This window comes from Besnoitia besnoiti, chromosome III, assembly GCF_002563875.1.
Source record: "Besnoitia besnoiti strain Bb-Ger1 chromosome III, whole genome shotgun sequence".
Classification (NCBI taxonomy): Eukaryota; Apicomplexa; class Conoidasida; order Eucoccidiorida; family Sarcocystidae; genus Besnoitia; species Besnoitia besnoiti.
The window spans coordinates 3456193-3475062 of NC_042358.1; the positions used below are offsets into that span (position 1 = coordinate 3456193).

Sequence of the window (18870 nt, forward strand, 5' to 3'; positions counted from 1 at the left end):
ATCTCGCAGGTTGCTGCCACCTCTCTCCGCGGAAGAGAACCTGAGGGAGCTGAGCAACAGCCGCGGGCGCGGGTCCTCTGCTTCACTTCTCAGATTCGACGGATACAATAAAACGCCGTCGTCTCTACCAGTATTCATCCGTCTTCTCAGCAGGAGCAGTATCGAGGCGAAAACTCTCCAAATTTTCTTGTCTAGCGATTCCAGCTGGGTGAGACATGCGAGGTCACTCAGTTGTCTCTGCGCGCGTACGCGGCACGCACGAAAAAAGCCCGCAATTGCACATCAAAACAACAGATAGCAGACAGAGGAAATGGCGACTGACTCAAAGAGGATCGCAGAAGAAAACGCGCGGGCCTATCTCTCTCATGTGCGGGCAGCCGCGGCGCCTCTCGATTCTCAAGAGATTCTTCCCAGCTGAAGGGAACAAACGAAAGACATCTGGGCGCTGTCTGCCCCAACAACTGACGAAACAGTTAAAAAACAGACATTTCTGACAACGGCGTTCCCTTATGGTGATCTGCATTGAGCAAATGCAAGTGAATTTGACGCTTTGCCACTAAGCGGTGCGTCGAGCCTGGTGCCGCAGGGCCTCACGAAAAGGCTCGATGCTGCTGCCTTCCGCGCCAGCTGCGCGCAATCGAAATCCCTTCGGCGGAAACCCCTAGAAAGCGAGGGTGAGGAATTTCTCGTCTCCGAACGGAAAAGGCTTCTGAGTAGAAAAACATTCAACGGAAGATATCACTCCAGCACAGAGCAGCGGCGAGCGACGAGTTGACATGCCGGTTGGCTGGTCGGTAGGCACGCCAACAGGTAGTAATCATACGCCACGAGGCAGGCAAGAATGGCAGGACATACAATTCCTCGGCGTGCGAGGGAAACTGTTTCGAGCCGCGGCGAGGATAGACAGAGATTCACTGCATTTCCAGGGACGAGATCGACAAAGTGGTCTTCAAGTCGAAGACTGTGTGCAGTCTTTCCTACACGCTCGTCTCAACATGACAATCGACGCCTACGGGGCAGAGGGACTCGACTGCAAACTCTGCCACGGGCTTGCCGGGAGTTCGAGCATCTGATTTGCAGCAAGAAGCCCCCGCAATCGCAGTTTCATGCCTTTCCGCGCAGTGTCTTTGAAAAGTGAGCAAAGCCGCCGCGGCACTGTGAACAGCTCTGGCGACGTCGCCGCACCTTGAGGAGTTTTGAGGCTGTTGTCTGTCATGTGGAGAGGAGGAGCTAAACGGCGGTAGAAGGCACCTCAGAAGCAGCAGCTGCGTAACGTTGTTTCGCAGTCCCGAACCTCAGAAAGTAGAGTAGCCTTACCAGACAGTGCCTCTCTGATCTATACAGTGGTGTGTCGGTATGCACTGGCATACATCGAAAGTGTCTCAGCTAAGTTGTGTTCGACACGAGCCGGGCTCTGTGGCGCGATGAGCGGCGCACTGTCGCAGTTGAGCAAATGCACTGCGTCGTTATGTCCTCCTTTCCCGAGAGTGAGGCACAAACCGCGAAAAAGTTTGTTTTAGCCTGCAGCTCCCGCCTTCGGTGCGCAGTCTGCGCAGTGCGCGTCTCGCCTCGGATGGCGAGCGGCAGTTCAGTGCCAACCGGACTCGATACGTTTCAGAGATCGTTACCTCGTGGCTCCCCTGACTTCACGAAGCCTCAGTAGCCGTTGCAGCTCGTGCCCCCGGAGGCACGCTGCATGGCGCGACGCTGTCTCACGATGACTGCTTGCGTCTAGCGACGGTACGCCCGTCTGGAGTTCACCACGGAGCTAGTGGATACCCGACACTGTGTCGCGCCTTTGTTCCTTTCAGTCTTCGCGGAAAATCCTCATGCGACGTGACATACAGCGGCTCAACCGCCGGGCGCGAAGGCGCCGGTCAACACCTCATATCCCAGAGAGCTGTGGTGCGCCGCTGTCCCTGTTAAACACGCGTTGCTGGAATAGAATAAAACCTTCGCGCGTGACGGAGAGTTTCACGTTGTCACAGACGTGCCCACGAAACTATCTGAAACTATCTGCAGCTTCTCTCTGTTTCCCCTTCCTAAACGAACCGCGTCCCTCGCGACGTAAGCTCGATATCGCCAGGAACGGGAGGGCAGCGAGACAGGCCGCGCGGCTCTCTAGTCATCAAGCACCTGCCTTGGGCGCTCCAAGATTTCTGAAACGGGAAAACATGTTCGCACGAGCGCGATCCGACAAAACATCCGGCAGAAAGTCTTCATTTCCTGCTGTGCCCCTCCGTGTCCGACAGCTGCCCGTTCGTCGCGCAAACGCCTGTCCTCCACCCTCCGAAGCCCTGCCGAGAAGCAGTCGATTCCGGCGTTCCCGCCCTCCTTCTCCGTTTGTTTCCCGGTTCCTTCCAGATTCCGCTCAAAAATAATTCATGAAATAGTCCAAGAGAGCCCGCGACGCGACAGCGTCGCCGGCGTATCCTCCCTGCGCCACGTGACCGTCGGGTCTGATCAGCGTGAACGCGCCGCTGCGAGCGGCGGCGTGGGCGGTGCCTGGCGGCGCGAGTCTGAGGCCGAACTTGGTGATGACCTCGTCTACAAAGTCGACTAGCAGGAGCGAAGGATGCGGCAGCGCCGGCCCCTGCAGCTGCGACAGCAGGCCGCTCGGAAGCAACTCGAGTAAGTGCCGCCGCAGCAGAATGGTTGAAGGCTCGTTTCCGCCGTCGTCGTCGTCGCTTCCTCCGCCGGTCGACTGGTGCGCGTAGAACCGCGAATTGTTCCACGACGAATAGGAGCCGTTCGCCCCGTCTGCGTGAGGGCTGCCTTCTGCGACTCGCGTTCCGTAAATCCAGCTCGAGAGCGACCCCAGAGAGCCTCCCGCCGCTTTCCGGCTCTCCCCCAAGTTCCCGGGCCCGCGGCCGTCCCTGGTCTCCGCCGGGCCTCCCGGCCCCCGGGGGGCGGCGCCCCCTTCACCCGAAGCCGCAGAGCCGTCCGAGGGCTGGCGCTCGGCGTCCGCAGCCTCGAGGCCCCGCGCCCCTCCGCCCTTGAGTAGCGATGGAAAGAAAAGGTCGACTTTTGTCGAAGACAAAATCGACGTCAGAGGCCCCTCGAGCCCGCTCCCCCGCCCCTCGACGTCTGCAGGCGCGTCGCCCGCGGCGCCCCGCGGCTCAGTTCCGAAGACGTTCGCAGAACTCAAGCCGCGGAGAAACGAAAACGTGCGACTGGGGACTGCAGCCCACGGGACGCCGACTGTGCTTCCGCTTCGGCCGGGGGGATGAAGAAGCAGCGCGTGGCTGCGAGGCATCGCCGTTGTGATGGACGTCGGAGTCGCGACCGTGTGCGGCGCGGCCAGCGAGCCGTGAATGCACCAGACGATGCGCAAGCCGCCCCACGTCTTCCTGCCGCGCCTCGCCCGCGAAGGCCCCTGCCGCGAAGACGCGGTCGCGGTCTGGAGCCAGTCGGTCTCCGGCAGCGCGCGCTCCACCTCGCCTCCCCCCCCCGCCCTCGACGCTCGGAGCTCGCCAGTGCCGCCAGCCGCGCCAGGCGCGCGAGCGCACTGAAGCAGGAGCTGTTGTACCGCGCTGCAGAAACCGAAAGCCGAGGCACAGACGCAGAGGACACGAATTCACCGGGATACGAAGATACGCGGACAAGCATACCACCAAGGCGACCGCACAGCACGAGGAACGCAGCCACTCAAGCAGACAGCCAGGCAGAAACAGCAGAGTATCAGTTACCAAGGAGATACACACGGAGGGCTGAAAGCAGCAGGTAGCCAAACAGAAGAAAGTGGCAAACATGGGATGCTGAGTGAAGAAGGGAGACTAGAAAAAGCGGCGGGGCCATTCACCACGTAGAAGACAGAAAGATCTGTAAATCTCAAAAAGCGAGAGCGCACACCGATTCCCCGCCACGAGAGCCTCTCCTGTCGGCCTCACGAGAACGAACTGTTTCGATGCGACGTTCAGAAAACAGAACGACACACGGGAACGAACGCATGCGCCGCCTCGCTAAAGAGGATTTACGCCGCCGCAACAGCCTCGTTGGCATTGCTCCTCACAGAGGGAGCAGATGAACAGAAGACGACTCACCGGCGAGGGGCCCGCCTGGCATCTCACAGCCAAAAACGTTCCGGACGCGAGAGCCGGCAGGAAGCAGGAGCAGATGAAGAAGCAGAACGTGCTGACTCTTCCCTAGAAGCTCGTACAGATACGTGGGCGGAGCCGGCGGAGGCAGCGGCGTCCTCGCTCGATAGATCTGACACACGAGATGCAGACAAAACATGACGAATCCGCCGGAAGCGAAGCACTCGAAAAAAGGGGCTGCCTCGCAAACCGAAACGACGCGCACTTCTCTCTCCTCTCTATTCACATGGACACCCCTACATCGCTGGCACCCTTGGCAACAGCACGCCTCTACTGCAGGCGACTGCTTTTTCTCGGAGCGTCCCTCCGTCTCAGTTTTTCTTACTCCCGCATGCGTAACCGAGCCGCAACTCCAGCACAGACATCTATCCGTGGAACGGCCCTCCCACGCTCGCGCGGCCTCTACGGGTCTTCGCCGCCCGAAGCCGTACAACTACAAAACTTTGAGCTACACAGTCTATTACCGCCACATCTACCTATCCTCTAGAAACACAGACGTATGTACATATATAAATATACAAGTTGTACATATGCCTCTATGAGGAGACGAGATCGCCCTCTCCACCGACAGGCAGCACAACGGCAAAGATTCTCTTTACTATAAGCGATCTGACATACCTCGGTTACTTTCACGAGGCAGTCGGGGACTTCCATGCCAGGAGTGAGAGACGCGTACGACGCCGCTCCCTCCACTCCGAGGACGTCGCTGCAAAGCACCGAGACCCACAACACAGAAGTCACAATCGAAATTCTGCGCGAAAAAGACGCTTCGTTGGGAAAGATATCTCTGCGCTCTCTCACACACGTCCGCTCACGCAGCCTGCCCAGCCTGTCTCTGCGGCTCTCGCTGCCGACTAGGGGGACGCTCGAGGGCGAGGCTTCCTCACTCTGTCACGCATGCAGCCGCATCCTAGGGTTTAGGGTCTCCGCGTGTCTGTCCTGCCGCTGGTGCTCGATTGCGCTCGTCTCCGCTTCCTTCGCAGACATACCTCGGGGCTCGGTAAGTCACGTCTACGACCGACAGACTCCTCGCGACGGCCTCAGAAAGAACTGGCAACCGGGAGAGAAGAGGCCCAACGACCTGCAAGACGCACCGCGACAGAAACGCTGCGCAACGCAGCACAAAGCGCAACAACACAACACACATCAAGCTGCGAAAACGCAGGCGCAGTCGAAGAACTCGCGCGCCGTCCACAACACGAAAAATAGAGCGATAGATTTGTATACATTATTTGTATTCTGAGGTGGAGTATCACATGCCCACACAGCAGCCGCTTCACTAGGGCGGAGGGACACCGCGATGCAGAGCGCACGCACAGCTGTGCCTGTACTCCAGCGAAAACGAGAGGACCCGCCGCACTGATATGCATGCGCCTAGTACCCACACACCCCAGAGGCCGTTAGTAGGCAATGCTTCGCGGCAGGGCTGGGAAATGGGAAAACGACCAGACGAACAGAGACTGAATGCTCGCTGGCCTCTCAGCAGCGCACCATGAACCAGCAGCAAAGGGTCTTTTCGCATGCACAGCAAATCTGATGTTTCTTACAAGGCTTGCCGCCAGTGCCGAGAAGGAACCCGAGCGTCCGGCTTGCGCGCTGCATGACTTCCTTCGCGACTTCGTGCCTCTCTTGGTGGTACGATTCGAGAAGCCGTGTGCTCGCGCCTCCCTTCAACACGCTGGCAAGTTTCCATCCCAAGTTAAAGGCGTCCTGAGGAAGCAGCAGAAACACGGGACACACGCGCATCATGAACACTACGCAGCAGGATGGGAAGCTGCACCGTGACGCATGACCGGAGATGCAGGCGAGACCGTCGCACACGGGCGAGCAAGGAGCCGCGCCGGCGCAGCAGCCCCCTCCGAACAACAGAGACGGGGTGACGCAATGCGTTGCATGTTTGTCGACACGCCTTACATGCTAATATGCGAACACATGGATGTGCGCGATCGCTTGAGATGTGTAGACGCGTTGTTCAAGCTCCAGGTTGTAAGTCAAGGGGCTGCGTTAGGCCCTGTCACTGCCTTCCACTGCTTTCATGGCCTCTGTATGCATGCCATCTCTGTGGCGCGCCTTGAGAAACAGGGGTGAAGACGGCGCAACACGGTCATGGTGCTGCATGCCAAATTCCCTCGCTCACCTGAACGCCGAGGTTGAGGCCCTCTGAGAAGAACGGAGGATGGACATGCGCAGCGTCTCCCGCGAGGAAGCACCGGCATTCCTTGAAGCGACTCGCGACCCGACTGCTGGCCGCATACGCGCTGCTCCAGTGGACTCTCCGCACAATCGTCCCCGGCAGCATCTGCAGCAACACGCCGCGACCGAGGAGCACTGTCGTGCGAAGACTCCCACAGCCTCGCGCACGCGGGGAGGTGTGCGTCCTCGTGTGTACAGCCAAAAGAGCAAGTGCCTGGCCTACACCGCGCGGCCTACTCTAGCAAGCAGCGAGTTTCTTGGCAAGCCAGCTGTTGAAGCAGCGTTTGCACTTACGGCCCCTTGTCAAGCCTCGAAGAACAACGTAGTGCTGCGTGTGGCAGCTCTTTCCGGAAAGACAGTTCATATCCCTTACGCCGCTTCCCTCCCAGGTCGTCTCCGCGCTCACCTTCTCAATCAGGCGAATCAACTCGTCCTCTGAAACGAAGGAAGTCGAGCCCTTTCCCCTGTCTGAAGCAGCAGCTCCGGTGCCGTTTTCGCGGGCGCTCGCTCCGCCGTCTGCTTCGCCCTCTCGGTCACTTCGATTCGCAGGCGCGGCGGAGTCTCCGCGGCCTCTCGGCGAAGAGGGGCCGCGCGCAGTCGGGACGTCCCTGACAGCCATGATTCTCCATCGGAGATTTCCCGAGGCCTCGGTGTGTGCCAGCAGCGCGCTCGCGCGCCCCAAGCCTCCTTCTCTCTGCCCCCCGTCTCTCGCGCTCGTCCGGCCTTCGGCGTCCCGGTCCGCCTCGCGCTCCAGGCTGTCTCTTCGGCCCCTGGAGCCCCTGGCTTCGGCCGGGGCGAAGCCGCGACCGCGGTCAGAGCCCGCGTCGTCGCCGTCGACGGAGGCCGCGCGCGCCAGGGGCGACGAGTGCGCTGAGGTCGCGAAATCGTCCGCCGCTGAACAGGAGGTGCATGGAAGCACGCGGTCGTACGGAGGAAGGAGGGGGATGAGGAACAGCGAGCCTGCCTCAGAGAGAAAGAGATTGAGCCGATCCAGCGGCGAGTTGTCGAGAATTCGATGCAGCGTCGCAACGATTTCGGCTTTCTCAGCTGAGGAGCCGTCAGGCACCACCAGGGCAGGATCGGACAGCGAAGAGACCTCCTGATGTCCCACGCCGCTGCTTCCGGTCATATTGCACCAGTCCAGCGAGACGTCCGCCAGCACAAACTCCGTCGTCCGCGAAGTCCCTGAACATCCAAAAGGACGCGGAAGGCCCAATATCGATGCACAGGAAAAGGATCCGTGGAGAACCGAGAAAACAAAGTGCACCACACTAGACGATGCACGAAGAATGAATGCGCCCTCGATGCTCGCACGCGAAGAAAAGCAAGTTTCCGCAGTCTCTCAGGACACACGGGCTACGAAGACAGCCGCCCTGCGCAGTGACTGGGGACGAAAAAAAAAGGCTTCATCGCACGGCCGCGCAAGTGCTGACCGCGCAAGAAGAGAGACGCAAAAACTCGTCAGAAGTCAAAGCGCGCATGGGGAGAGCGTATGGTGAATGCTGACTTACCGTCAAAGGTGACGCTGGACGCCTTGCGAATCATCGACTTCGCCCCATCGCATCCAACGACGTACCTACATCGAGCGTACGCAGAAAAAAAAGTTCGCCTCCATGCTCCGATCAAAACACTCTGCTTTCCTCTCCACTCAGATCCTCCTTTCATATACAAGCATGACGCACGCCTCCTCAGTCGCCAAACCTCAGCCTTCTACGCGAGGCGCGACCTTCACGAAACGTATGCATATACGTATCCACATCTGAAGACACGTCTAGGTTCATTTCTGCCGATAAGCAGCGGATCGAGAACGCTTCTCCCTCCGCGCCTCCTTTTCTCGCCAGGCGTGTGCGCTTGCTCACAGAACGGCCCCTGTGGGTCGTGTCTCAATTTCATCCTGCTGTCTCTCGCGCTGCCTGTGCCGCCGCACAAGAGCATGCGGGCCTACCGGCACTTCACGGAGATGAACGCAGGGTCGTTGATCCCGAATGAGTCCGACAGCTTCGCCATGTGGATGGTGACTGGGTACCCGTCGACATCCTCGTCCTCCTCCGAGTCGCGTTCTTCGTGAAGGAAGAAGCCGGGCGCAATAGATGAGGCGTCGTCGTCGCCTCCGCGGCCGGTGTCTCGCTTTGGGTTCCCAACTGTAGTGAAGCAGCGATGCGACAAGCGCTCTTGAGGCAGCTTTGAAGGAGCGGCTGCGCTTCCTTGGCGACTCCATCCTGCACGCGCTATCGCCTCCTCTGGAACGCGTTGGTCTTTCCCGGGAGAACGCGCCTCTTCTCCGACTCCATTCATCACCTTCTCGCCGTTTTTCTCCGCGCCATCGCCCTCGCGTTCGCCGCCCGCTATTTCAGCTCCACTCTTCCTCGCGCCCGCTCGGCGACCCTCGTCGTCCTCTGCGTCCTCTTGCGCTCGCCCAGCCGCCGGCGCCTTTCCTTCCTTGTCACCGGAGCCCATGCTGGGAACCTCCCTCTTCTCTCTCTCGTCCTCCAAGCCGTCTTCCGCGGAGAAAACCGGTGACGCTGCCTCGCTCGCTGTGTGATTTGGACTCGCTTTCTCGCGGACAGAGGAGGCGTCCTCTCCCGAGCGGTAGGACATCTCGCTGCTGCGGCCTTCTCTCTGGCGCGAGGAGCCCGACGAGGCGCCCCGCCGAGCTGGAGACCGCTGTCTCCTGTGTCTCCGCCGACGGGGCGGCACTGCAAAACAAGCTGGCTCCGCCACGTCTTGGTGCTCCATGCGCCACACCGCAACGGGGCGATGAACCTGCAGACACCAGAGCAAAGAAATGAAAACACAATCGTTAAGAGAACATGACTCACCACGTCGGCAGCAACGCTAAACCCAGACGCAGTCCAGTCGTGCCCTCCGGCGGCATTCTTCATGCCCAACTTCTTTCTGCAGTTGTTGCGTCTCCCTCTCCAATCTACAAGTAGGCAGTACCCCCCGGACGGCTTTCTGGGTTTTTTCTCATTTTCTGCCTCACAAATCCTCCAAGCTGCCGCAGACGCTCGTGGAGCACCGCCTCGGTTGCACTCTGGTCGAGAACGACAGCGTAGGGGAAGGGCGTGGCGCTGCTGCTGCTGGAGGCCGGCGGGGCTGCAGCGGCGCTCGCGCAGAGAAACGCCGAGGAAAGCGAAGAGAGCGGCAGGCCGCCAGGCTGCGGATGGGGGGGGACGACGAGAGGACCCAACGGCGTCTCTGAAACCAACGCCCCGTTCACAAACATGCGCAGACCGCGGAGGCGAATGCCGCGAAGAATCAACGCGTCCGCCACGCCGAGATCCTGAACACCGAGACGCAAAGTCCACAACGAAACAGATGGGACCTCGAAAGCAAGACGGACCAAGAACAAAATGGCCGTAAGACCTTCAATCCAAAAGATCGAGGGCCACTCGCGTAAAACATATACATTTGAACATTCGTATATGTATACATATATTTATATTCAGACATATGTAAACGAGTGAACGTCCAACCACGCTGCATAGCGTTCTCCTTCGTCGCGAAGGTAAACAGGCGCACCTGTTCGCATATCCATTATGTCAAAATACGGATATATATATAATATATATATATATATATATATGTATATGCTAGTGCTAGTACTGAGTTCTCTGCCTGCGATATGAACACAAGTTTGCCCGTTGACGTCATTGGATTCCTGGTGCGAGTCGCCTTTTTCTCGTCCTTCAGGCGCGATTCCATGTGCCAAATGCAGCTTCTCCCTCCATCGCTTGCTTTCTCGAATCTCTCTCTCACCTGCATGATTTCTAGCGTTCTGGGGTGGAGAAGGACAGCTCGACTGTCGCTCGCCATTTCCTGCCGAACGTCTACGCAGATGTACGAGAGTCCCTTCCGCTGGCAGTCGATGGCGAGAGCGAGGCCAGTCGGGCCTGCGCCGACAATGACAACGTCGACGCGCGCGGGGATCTCCTGCCACGGCGCGTCCCCCGCCGCGTTGGGCTCGTCTGCCTCTGGCCTGTAGAACGCGCGCTCGCCCAGGCGCCCTCCGTAGCTCCGCGAGCTGGAGCGGCTGGTGCAGCTGCTCGACTCCAGGGAGGCGTCAGAGGAGTACTGATCGTCGTGGTAGTTGTACGACGAGGTCGGCGAGGAGTAGTGCGACAGCGCGTGGCCTTCGCTGTCGTAGTAGGAGCCGCTTGTCAGCGAGGACGACCGGCTGCTGGACGGGCTCGAAAAACGACGCCCCCCCTCGCTGCCTTCTGCAAGGCCGTTCCCCCTGTGTCGCTCCTCCCCTGCAAGCTCCGAGCGCTCGCCCGCCAGCTGACGCGCCGCCGCCTCCTTCGCCAGCGCAATCGCCGTCCGCAGCCCCCTGTCCACCGCGGGGCCCTCCGCGGCAGACCCTGCAGGCAGCCGCATGCCGGCGAGGACGAGGGCGTACAGGTGGGGTTAGGACAAGTCGCGAGCGACTCCAGCGCGCAATCGACGAAACACACGGCTCCGGCCGCCCTCCGCAAGCTCCTCACGAACTGGTGGGCGTTCGAAGTCTTCAAAGCGCTAGCAACAGGGGCACGACGAAGAGAGAGAGGAGCGACGCGAGCGAATGCCTCAGCGACCGCCAGGAAGTCGAGCCTCGAGGGCGAAGGCGCGCGCGGGAACCCAGCGAACAGGCCGCGCAGCTCAAAGCACCACGTTCGCACCCAACGAAAGGCGCATGTGCTCAAAGAGGTGTGGCACGCAGCGCTGAGGCACAGAGGAGAAGTGGCACGCGGAGGAAACTAAAAGGTCCTTCATCAGCTGGAAAAAAAGGCGAAAAAAACACTTCACGCAACGCATAGAGACGCACATGCAGCGCTGCAGCAGCTCCTCAGACGGCTGCAAAGAGAAAAAGCGCTAACGACGCCCTCTGCCTCACCGAATTCTGTCCACTAACAAACGGAAACTAAAAAAACCGTACGCACACGCGGAATGGGTCGCCGCGGTATTTGTTTGACAAGACGGATACGGGGACCGGCTCTAGCGAGGCGCTGTTTTTCTCGCTCCAAGAAGACAGAGCCGCTAACGCAAATTCAGACCTCCACCACACGGAACGCCAGTTGCTGTCTCACTTTGACAAGTCAGACAGCCCTAGAAGAAGCATCAATTTCTTATTCGCGAGGACGCCAACGTGGCTCGTCAATCTGCGTCATTCACACACGCGAATAGCTCGCTCACTGGGTCGAGCTTTTGCGGAATGGGAGCTGCGCCCATTTGGGAGTGCTGTCGACTGGAGCGGCGGAAAATCTAGCGGAACAGAGAAATGGAAACAGGATGGCAGATCCTGACCAAAATGCCTGCCTGGAAAATACAAGCCACGAAGCCCTTCTCACCTGAGAGAAGAGTCATTTGAACGGGGCGCCATGCACGCGGAACGAACGCATCGCGCGATCGGAGATTGAGAAGCCCTTCCACGACGAGGCACGAATTTTTATCTTTGGCAGAATAGCGACTCTGGCGCGTATATGTACGTTCTCATCGAGTCACGAATGACGAGAAAACACACAGCTGTGCTAGCTAGCAAACACGCCGAGCAGGAGCGTCTACGCATCCAATCGAGCGCAGTGTCGTCAGCCTTTGCCGGCTCAACCGTCGCCGCCTTATGGGGAGAGCCCGTCTGGCGCGGGAAGAACGCCCTTATCCGCGACTCGTTTGACACCATCTGTAAGCCTACGCGTCAGGTCCCGATACAAATTAAACGGCAAGACGGTTTCACTGCGTTGTTCACGCCCAGAGGACGATGAAGCGAAAATCGGCTACGCTGCTTACGAACTTGTCGCACTGGACACAGCCACGTGAAGGCTGATGAAACCACAGCCAGGGTCTCCTGGCTGTGGTTTCATCAGCCTTCACGAAAAGGAGGCACCACTGCGCAAACAAAACCGGACATCACGCGCGGTCTTCTGCCAAAGACAAGGCAAGGACGCTGTTTCCGCGGTTTCCATCGCGTGTCTGCCTTCTCTGCGTGTAGCCGTCAACCTGATGTCCTGGCGCAGGTCATGATGATCAGACAGGAATACGCGCGATTGCGTGAGGCCACCATATCACCAGACAGACAAATGTCGTGTCTTTTCATCGTTGATATACACACATAGGCCACGCGAGTCGATTAGAAAGGCACGGCCCGCGGCGATCCAACTGCCTACAGCATTCCTTCGGGGCTGGGTGTAAACGTTCCACGGGGAAAGTAGCCCCGAAGCAAGGGAACAAATGCGAATGCTGCTTGAGAAGGGGAGTCGCCACGGGATGTCGTAGGCCTTATTTCGGCAGAGATGCGACAACGCAGCAGGAGCAGGAACTAACGATGGTCCTGACCTGCGACGCACAGTCGCTCGAATACCGCCACGCGGCCGCCGCACGAAGGAGGGCAGGGCTGTGCTCATTCGTACTCCGCCCTGATCTGCGTGAACGAACTACAAGCGACAGACTCCTCTGTTGACTTACGTCGGGCATCGAGTATATCCCCCTGGGGTCAGCTACCCTGTGTCTGGCGTTTCTTGGTTCGGTTTAAACTCCGCGCCCTGTCGGTACATTGATGAACTCAGCGCGAGATAGGGTGCGACCCCGTAGACCACGTGTCGCCTGGATATGTAGTGGTTCGCGGTCTGTGTTCATCAAGGCGACACGCATGAGTTCGATCTTTGTCACTGATCGCGTGAAGGAGCGCAGGACAGCTTCATGCACGCAAGCGCGCAGCGGAGCCGGCGCTGAAGTTTTGCGCATGAACGCTGAGCTGCCGGTCGTTTTCTTATTGTTTGCTAACAACTTAAGCAGAAGTATATTTGCCACCCAGCTGCACCCGGTTGCTGTAACGGTCGCGGCTCCAGGACTCGTGTTCGAATGAGAGACGGCCTTTTTGCATTTCTGTAGTCCGCACACGGGTAGATAACGCCTAGAGACCGCTAAGTCAGGGACTAATTGGCGGGCAGTTCTGGGGGAAGGGGGTTCACAAGTTTTGTTCTCTGTTGGCTCTGCAACGCTACCACAACTGGATTCCACAAACGCTAATGAGAGGTCATAGAAGACTAAATGACAGATAAAAAGAGAAGAACTCTTCTCTGGCAGATCCTCAAAACACGCTCTTCCGGAGAGGCATGTGAACGACATCTCGGATCAGTGGTGAGTCAGTTAGCAGCATGACCAAACGATCGAGGCCTATTCCCAATCCAGCGGTAGGTGGCAGACCGAGCATCAGGGCCGCAATGAATTCCTGAACGCAAATCACCCGCAGGCGCGCAAATCCCAAACCCTAAACCCCAGAAAAGTCCTAACAACCCCCCCTAAACCACGTGCGGAAAGGGTCACAAGCTGGTCGTACGCACAAACGCACACAGACTAAACAGTCGTATAGGCATTTATCTGTATGCGTGCGTGCACACACGTAGATTAACAGCCACTCTCAAGGCACTCGTCGTCTCCGGAATCATGCGTTGGGTGTGTATCATGTAGAGCCCATGAACTTCTACATGCCGACGGCAGAAATGAGAACCCCCTCAGCGCACATGCATTGCCACAAGAAGTGGTTCGTTACCTGATTGGGAATGAGTCGGTTGGCTTTTTCGCTCTCGTTCTCTTCCGGCGCCTCGAGATGCCGCTGCGCCTTGCCCTCCCCCCTGTTGCGTAGAGTTTGGGCTTGAACGCTGAATCGCTGCAGCTGCTCAAGCGGATCTGTCAGCTCCGAGTAACCGTCAGCTATCTCCATGCCTCCAATGTATGCCTCGAATCTCTCAGCGACTGGGATCTTCGGGCGCGCTCGCGCCTCCGGATCGGTGCGTTTCTCGGCCGCCAGAGGAGAGAGCGCGAGCGGCGTGTGAAGAATGTGCGTGGGCTGAACAAGTCGCTTCTCCACCCATTCCTTGAAAGCAAAATCCATGAGTTCCTCCACAGAGGCGTAGCATTCAGGTCGCAGAGTTTTCGGGCCTGAATTCTTGCTGTCTGACGCTTCGCTGAAGTCGCCTCTCTCCTGGGACCCGTCAGACGCCAGAGACGCGAAAGAAGGCGAGGAACTGCGGCCGTTCATTTCGCCGTCCTTTTGCTTCCTTTCGAGCCGCCACTCAACTTCTCTGACGGCCTGCGGGGAAACGCAGTATCGACGAAAGCGAGACCCTCGTGAGAAGAAAGAATGCAGCGAGGACACCCCAGTTCAAAAACACACCAAGAGACCAGACACACACTCGGGAGTGCGGAACAGCTAGCCGCGACTCAGTAACGATCCTCAGGCTCAGCCCTGTCTCTACGCAAAAACAGCTCTCGAAGTCTCAGGTTCTCCGCTCCCGGAACCGACGCCGCAGCCGGACCGGAGCTGACAGCGCGCTCAAAACGAGGAGGACGCTCCCGTCGACCTGCGGCGAAGCGTACTTTGGGCGCTCACGCAACGCCGGCGCCAGTGCGGAGAGCGCACGAACCGAAGTCGAGAAGGGCCGGCGCTCTAGACGCGTCCCTGCCCGTACATGTGTAGCCACGATGAGAAAGACATGAAGGGCTCGTCTCGGCGAAGGACGCCTCCAACGGCTTGCGGGACTAACCTCTGCGTGCGACAGGCGCTCGAAGTCGATCCCGGCGTATTCGCGGAGAGCCTCAACCATAGTCAGCCGCCTCCACGGCGCAGAGAGATCGATTTCTTGGCCTTGCCAGGAAATGCGGACGCCGGGGCTGGGCGAGTCCCACTCGCCTGCCGCGCTCGCGTTGCTCGTGCCGCGCGTGTCTCTGCCGGTCACGCGGCTGGCGCATCTCTGCGGCTTCCGCCGGCTCCACGGAACAAACGAGAGAAGCGAGGAGAGGAGCGAATTTTGGCGAGCAGCGGAGGGGGCGGGCGGCTCCGCATCACGGTAGGGGCTACTCGCCTTGAGCGACACAACCTGAGCCGCGCAAAGCCGGACGACCTCTTCTGTTAGCGCGATCATGTCTTCGTAAGTCCAAAACGTGGCGTACGCCTCCATGGAGAGAAACTCAGGCTGGTGTCTCCACGAAATGCCCTCGTTGCGGAAACAGCGCCCGATCTCGAAGATCTGCGACCCCACGCAGGCGAGCCAAACCGGAAGGCACACCACACAAACGACCGGATACAACTCTGAGTCACACACTGCTGACAGTGATCATGGAGACTGGGCGTTTTGTGGCCTAGAGGCAGGCGTCGTCGCGCCACAACTGTGCAACAAAAGAGCCCAGGCGCTCGCTGTCGTCGTGGGCATTGTGGTCGCTCCACGCTGCGGCTTTCGAGAGTGTGACGGTGTATGCAAAGCGTCCGCCGCCCGAAGGTAACACTGAAACGAATCCAGTGCATAGCTCAGGGCCGCATGCAACGCAGAAGCCGACAATGTCTCTTTTTCCAGAAGTACAGTTCTGGGCCCAAAGAAGCAGCCTGTGGGGAGCGAGAGCACCTGGGTACGCGGTGTGGACCCCCAGGCTACGGCTCACACCCAGACCGAAGCAGACTCCTGCAGTCTTCCGCTCAGCTCTCGACACTCAAGCCGCAGCCCGCGTGGGTTTCCTCACTTTGTCTGATATCCCGCTGACGACCAGGCGCTTCAGCGCGAGCTCGGGAGCCACTCTGAGCTGCACAGGCATGTCAAGCTGCATGGTGAGAAGACAAACCACGAGGGCAGCGGATATAGGAAGAAGCGGCAAAGCAGACCCAACAGAAAAGGCATCGATGCAGACTCCGGAGGAGCCAAAATTAACGCAGTAGTAGCGTTTGCGCGAAAACTCGCAAAGACACAAAGCAGCCGCCACACAGGAGTGGCCCGCCTCCACTCGGGCGGGACCTCCTAAACTTTCCTGTTGTGCGCTCGTCGCTTTCCGGCGTCCCCCTTACCCACCCCCCGCGCACCGCTCCGCTCTCACCGCGTGGAGGTAGGAGTCGAAGAGCCTGGCTGTCGGCGCGGCCTTCTCCCCCGTCGGGGATCCTTCGCTCCCCCTGTGTGCGTCGCTCTCTGCGCCGCTCTCTGGGCGTCCTTCGCCTCGCACTTCTGCCGCGTCGGCGAAGTCCGCTGCGTCGTTCGGCGTCTCCTCTGTGCGCGGCGGTTCGCGCGCGCCCGCACCCCGGAGACCTGTGTGCGACTTCTCTCTCGGCGAGCTGGCTGCGGCGGCAGGTTGGAGCACGGCTGTGTCAACTTCGAGGAAATCCTCGGCGATCAGTTTCTGCCGCACAGTGTGGACGATGAGCGACCGCAGGCGGAGAGTCTCGCGCAGCCGACTCGTGTGCAGGAGCTGCGCGTCGCGCTGCGGCGACGGCAGAGAGGAAAACGCGCCGCACACCGCACTGGCTGGGTGCGCAACGGTCCACGGAGAGAGAGACGCAGCGCCGGGTGTCCCCTCGGAGGCGCGCGCGAGGCCCGCAGGGCGGCGCGACGGCCCAGCAGAAGAGGGCGGAGACGCGCGAGCGCCTCGCAGCGCTTCGAGCACCGCCGGCGCCGAGACAGTCGACGACGACTGGTCGCCTCGGCGTTTGGGGTTTCGCGGTCGCTGTGGGGCGGCGTGTTGAGCCGCCGCGGTTGGCGAGGAGGCGGAGGAGGCGGCCGGGAGGGTCGACGAGAGAGAGAGCGAGAGGTCGAGAGGAAGGAGACGCTTCGCGACGAGATGCAGGCCGCCGCAGCGCTCGACGTGCAGCGTCAGCTCCCCCTTGGAGGTCCTGCGCAGCGTCCCTCTCGCCAGAAGGAAGTCGCCAAGATCTAGGAACGGAAGGAGGTCGACGGAGGGGACTTCGCCCCGCGGCGATCCGGCTGAGGGGCGATTCTGAGGCGAAGCAGAAGAAGGAGAGTTTAGGGAGACAAAGAGCTGGAGTTTGGCCTCGTCCGCGGGATTCCAAAGGTCGATGAACATGCCGCCGTTACGGATGCTCTGAACGCGCCCGGCGACAGAAAACACTTCCTGTGGAGAGGCTGCAGAGCCCGGAGGGAGACTTCGAAAGCGCCTGTGCAGCGAAGACGGAGAGGACAAGGCGGACGGAATCAGAGACAGGAGAGATGATGTTGGCGGGAACGGAGTCAGCGCGAGCTGCCGAAGCAGCGAGGACGCCTTCGCCAGCCGAACAGAATACTCTGAACTGAGAGGACATCGCGAAGAGGATGCAGGAGCAGACGTATGACGAGAGGACGGAGAAGAGGGAGGGGAAGAAGGCGAACAAAGAGGGGAGGAGGGAGAAGGAGACGCCGAAGCCGAGTCAGAGGGAGACGCGTGGCAAGCAGACGAAAAGGCAGCAGCAGGAGAAAGAGAAGACTGCAGGGGATGATGGGCGGCCGAAAACGAGCGACGCCCCCAGGCGGCAGAGGAAGTCGCACTCGATTCCTGACGGGAATGCGGGCGCGATGTGAGGGAGCCGTGAGAAGACGCACGAGAAGGAGAGCGAGACTGAGGAGACGGAGAAGGCTCCGCTTCAAAATGTGCGTCGGGCGCCAGAAACGAGCCGCGGGCAGCGGGTATGGGAGTCGGCAGACTGGGGCTCAGTGCCGCGTGGCTGGCAGGAGAGAGAAAGGCGAAGACATTCGAAGCATCGCCACGAGGGAAAAAAACGCTGGATTCTCTGCGGGCCGTTGAGCGCCTCGTCTGGCTGAAGGAAGGCGAGTGACCTGTTAGGGGCGCCAGCCCCGGCGGTGCCGAAGGAGAGAGGGCGACAATTGCCGCCGGGGCGGCGATCAGGAGCCACAGGAAGCGGGAAAGAAGAAGAAACTCCATCTGCGCCGCTTCTGTGCTAGTGGGCAAAGGAGCCCTCTCTTCTTGAATTCATTTCTAGGCGAGACGAGCCTTTTCCGCTCAAGCGGAATCGCGTCGCAGCGGTTTCACACGCGTGGAAGACACACACACCTGGGGATCCCTCATTCTCTCCTTCCCGTCCTCCTCGCGGTTGTGTCGTTTCTTGGAGAGGAAACGGAGAAAAAGGGACGAAAATGCTTCTTCTTTGCGTGCCCATTCTCTCGCGTCCTCGTTGCCTCAAAGAAAAAGATGGACGAAGGCACTCAAGCCAAGACATGCAGTTTCTCTGGTGTCTCCTGTCTCCGCCGCCTCAGCAAGACAGCAGGGAGGCCACGGAGACGCGTAGACAGCCAGCTGGCTTCTATTGTGCGCCTTCCCCTCCCTTCGCCGCCTGAGAGTCTTTCTCACAGAAAATAAAAAGGGTGAGTTGCTGAAAAAAAAACCAATCCCCTCAGGGCGCCACACCGCGGGTCACACGCCGTGAAGGTTTACGCGAGTCTCCTCGAGAGGTCCGCCAGTCTCCTTAGGAGACGCAAGTCAACACGGCTCTCCAACGAGACCAAACTCTGATCAGCATTAGTTGCTTCCCGGTTTCGCAAATACTCTCCTCTGTATCTATTCTAAGGCCTCCGGGGAGTCGAGACCGGCTGATGGATTGATTCGGCATTGACTCCCTCTAGCCATTGTCAGCGCGGGGGCGGGGCAACCTCGAGCACTGAAACACGCTTTAGCCACACTGGGGGGGTGGAATTGGAGAGACTTGCTTGCGATGCATGTTTCTGCTCACAATGTCAAATCCCGCGGAGTGCACACGGGACTCTTATATGTATCGCATGTGCCTAGTTCCCACTCCAGCGCGACTGATCGCAATTCCGTCAGGCAGAGGAGGAACGAA

At 59.5% G+C, this 18870-nt stretch overlaps 2 protein-coding genes across 2 annotated transcripts; both read right to left on the reverse strand.

Annotated features, from left to right (window-relative positions):
- Window positions 1-2371: 2371 nt before the first annotated feature.
- On the reverse strand, window positions 2372-10667 carry BESB_047710 (FAD binding domain-containing protein; the record flags this gene model as incomplete). Its single annotated transcript, XM_029363222.1, has 11 exons — window positions 2372-3533; window positions 4013-4209; window positions 4716-4803; window positions 5087-5204; window positions 5645-5807; window positions 6235-6396; window positions 6697-7475; window positions 7802-7866; window positions 8236-9053; window positions 9274-9573; window positions 10050-10667. The coding sequence occupies 11 exons, from the start codon at window positions 10665-10667 to the stop codon at window positions 2372-2374; spliced, it is 4470 nt and encodes a 1489-aa protein (XP_029220588.1).
- Window positions 10668-13353: 2686 nt separating this feature from the next.
- BESB_047720 (tRNA ligases class II (D, K and N) domain-containing protein) lies at window positions 13354-17957 on the reverse strand (the record flags this gene model as incomplete). The annotated part of the gene is made up of 5 exons (XM_029363223.1): window positions 13354-13494; window positions 13816-14355; window positions 14810-15292; window positions 15780-15857; window positions 16128-17957. The coding sequence occupies 5 exons, from the start codon at window positions 17955-17957 to the stop codon at window positions 13354-13356; spliced, it is 3072 nt and encodes a 1023-aa protein (XP_029220589.1).
- Between the last annotated feature and the right edge of the window lie 913 nt (window positions 17958-18870).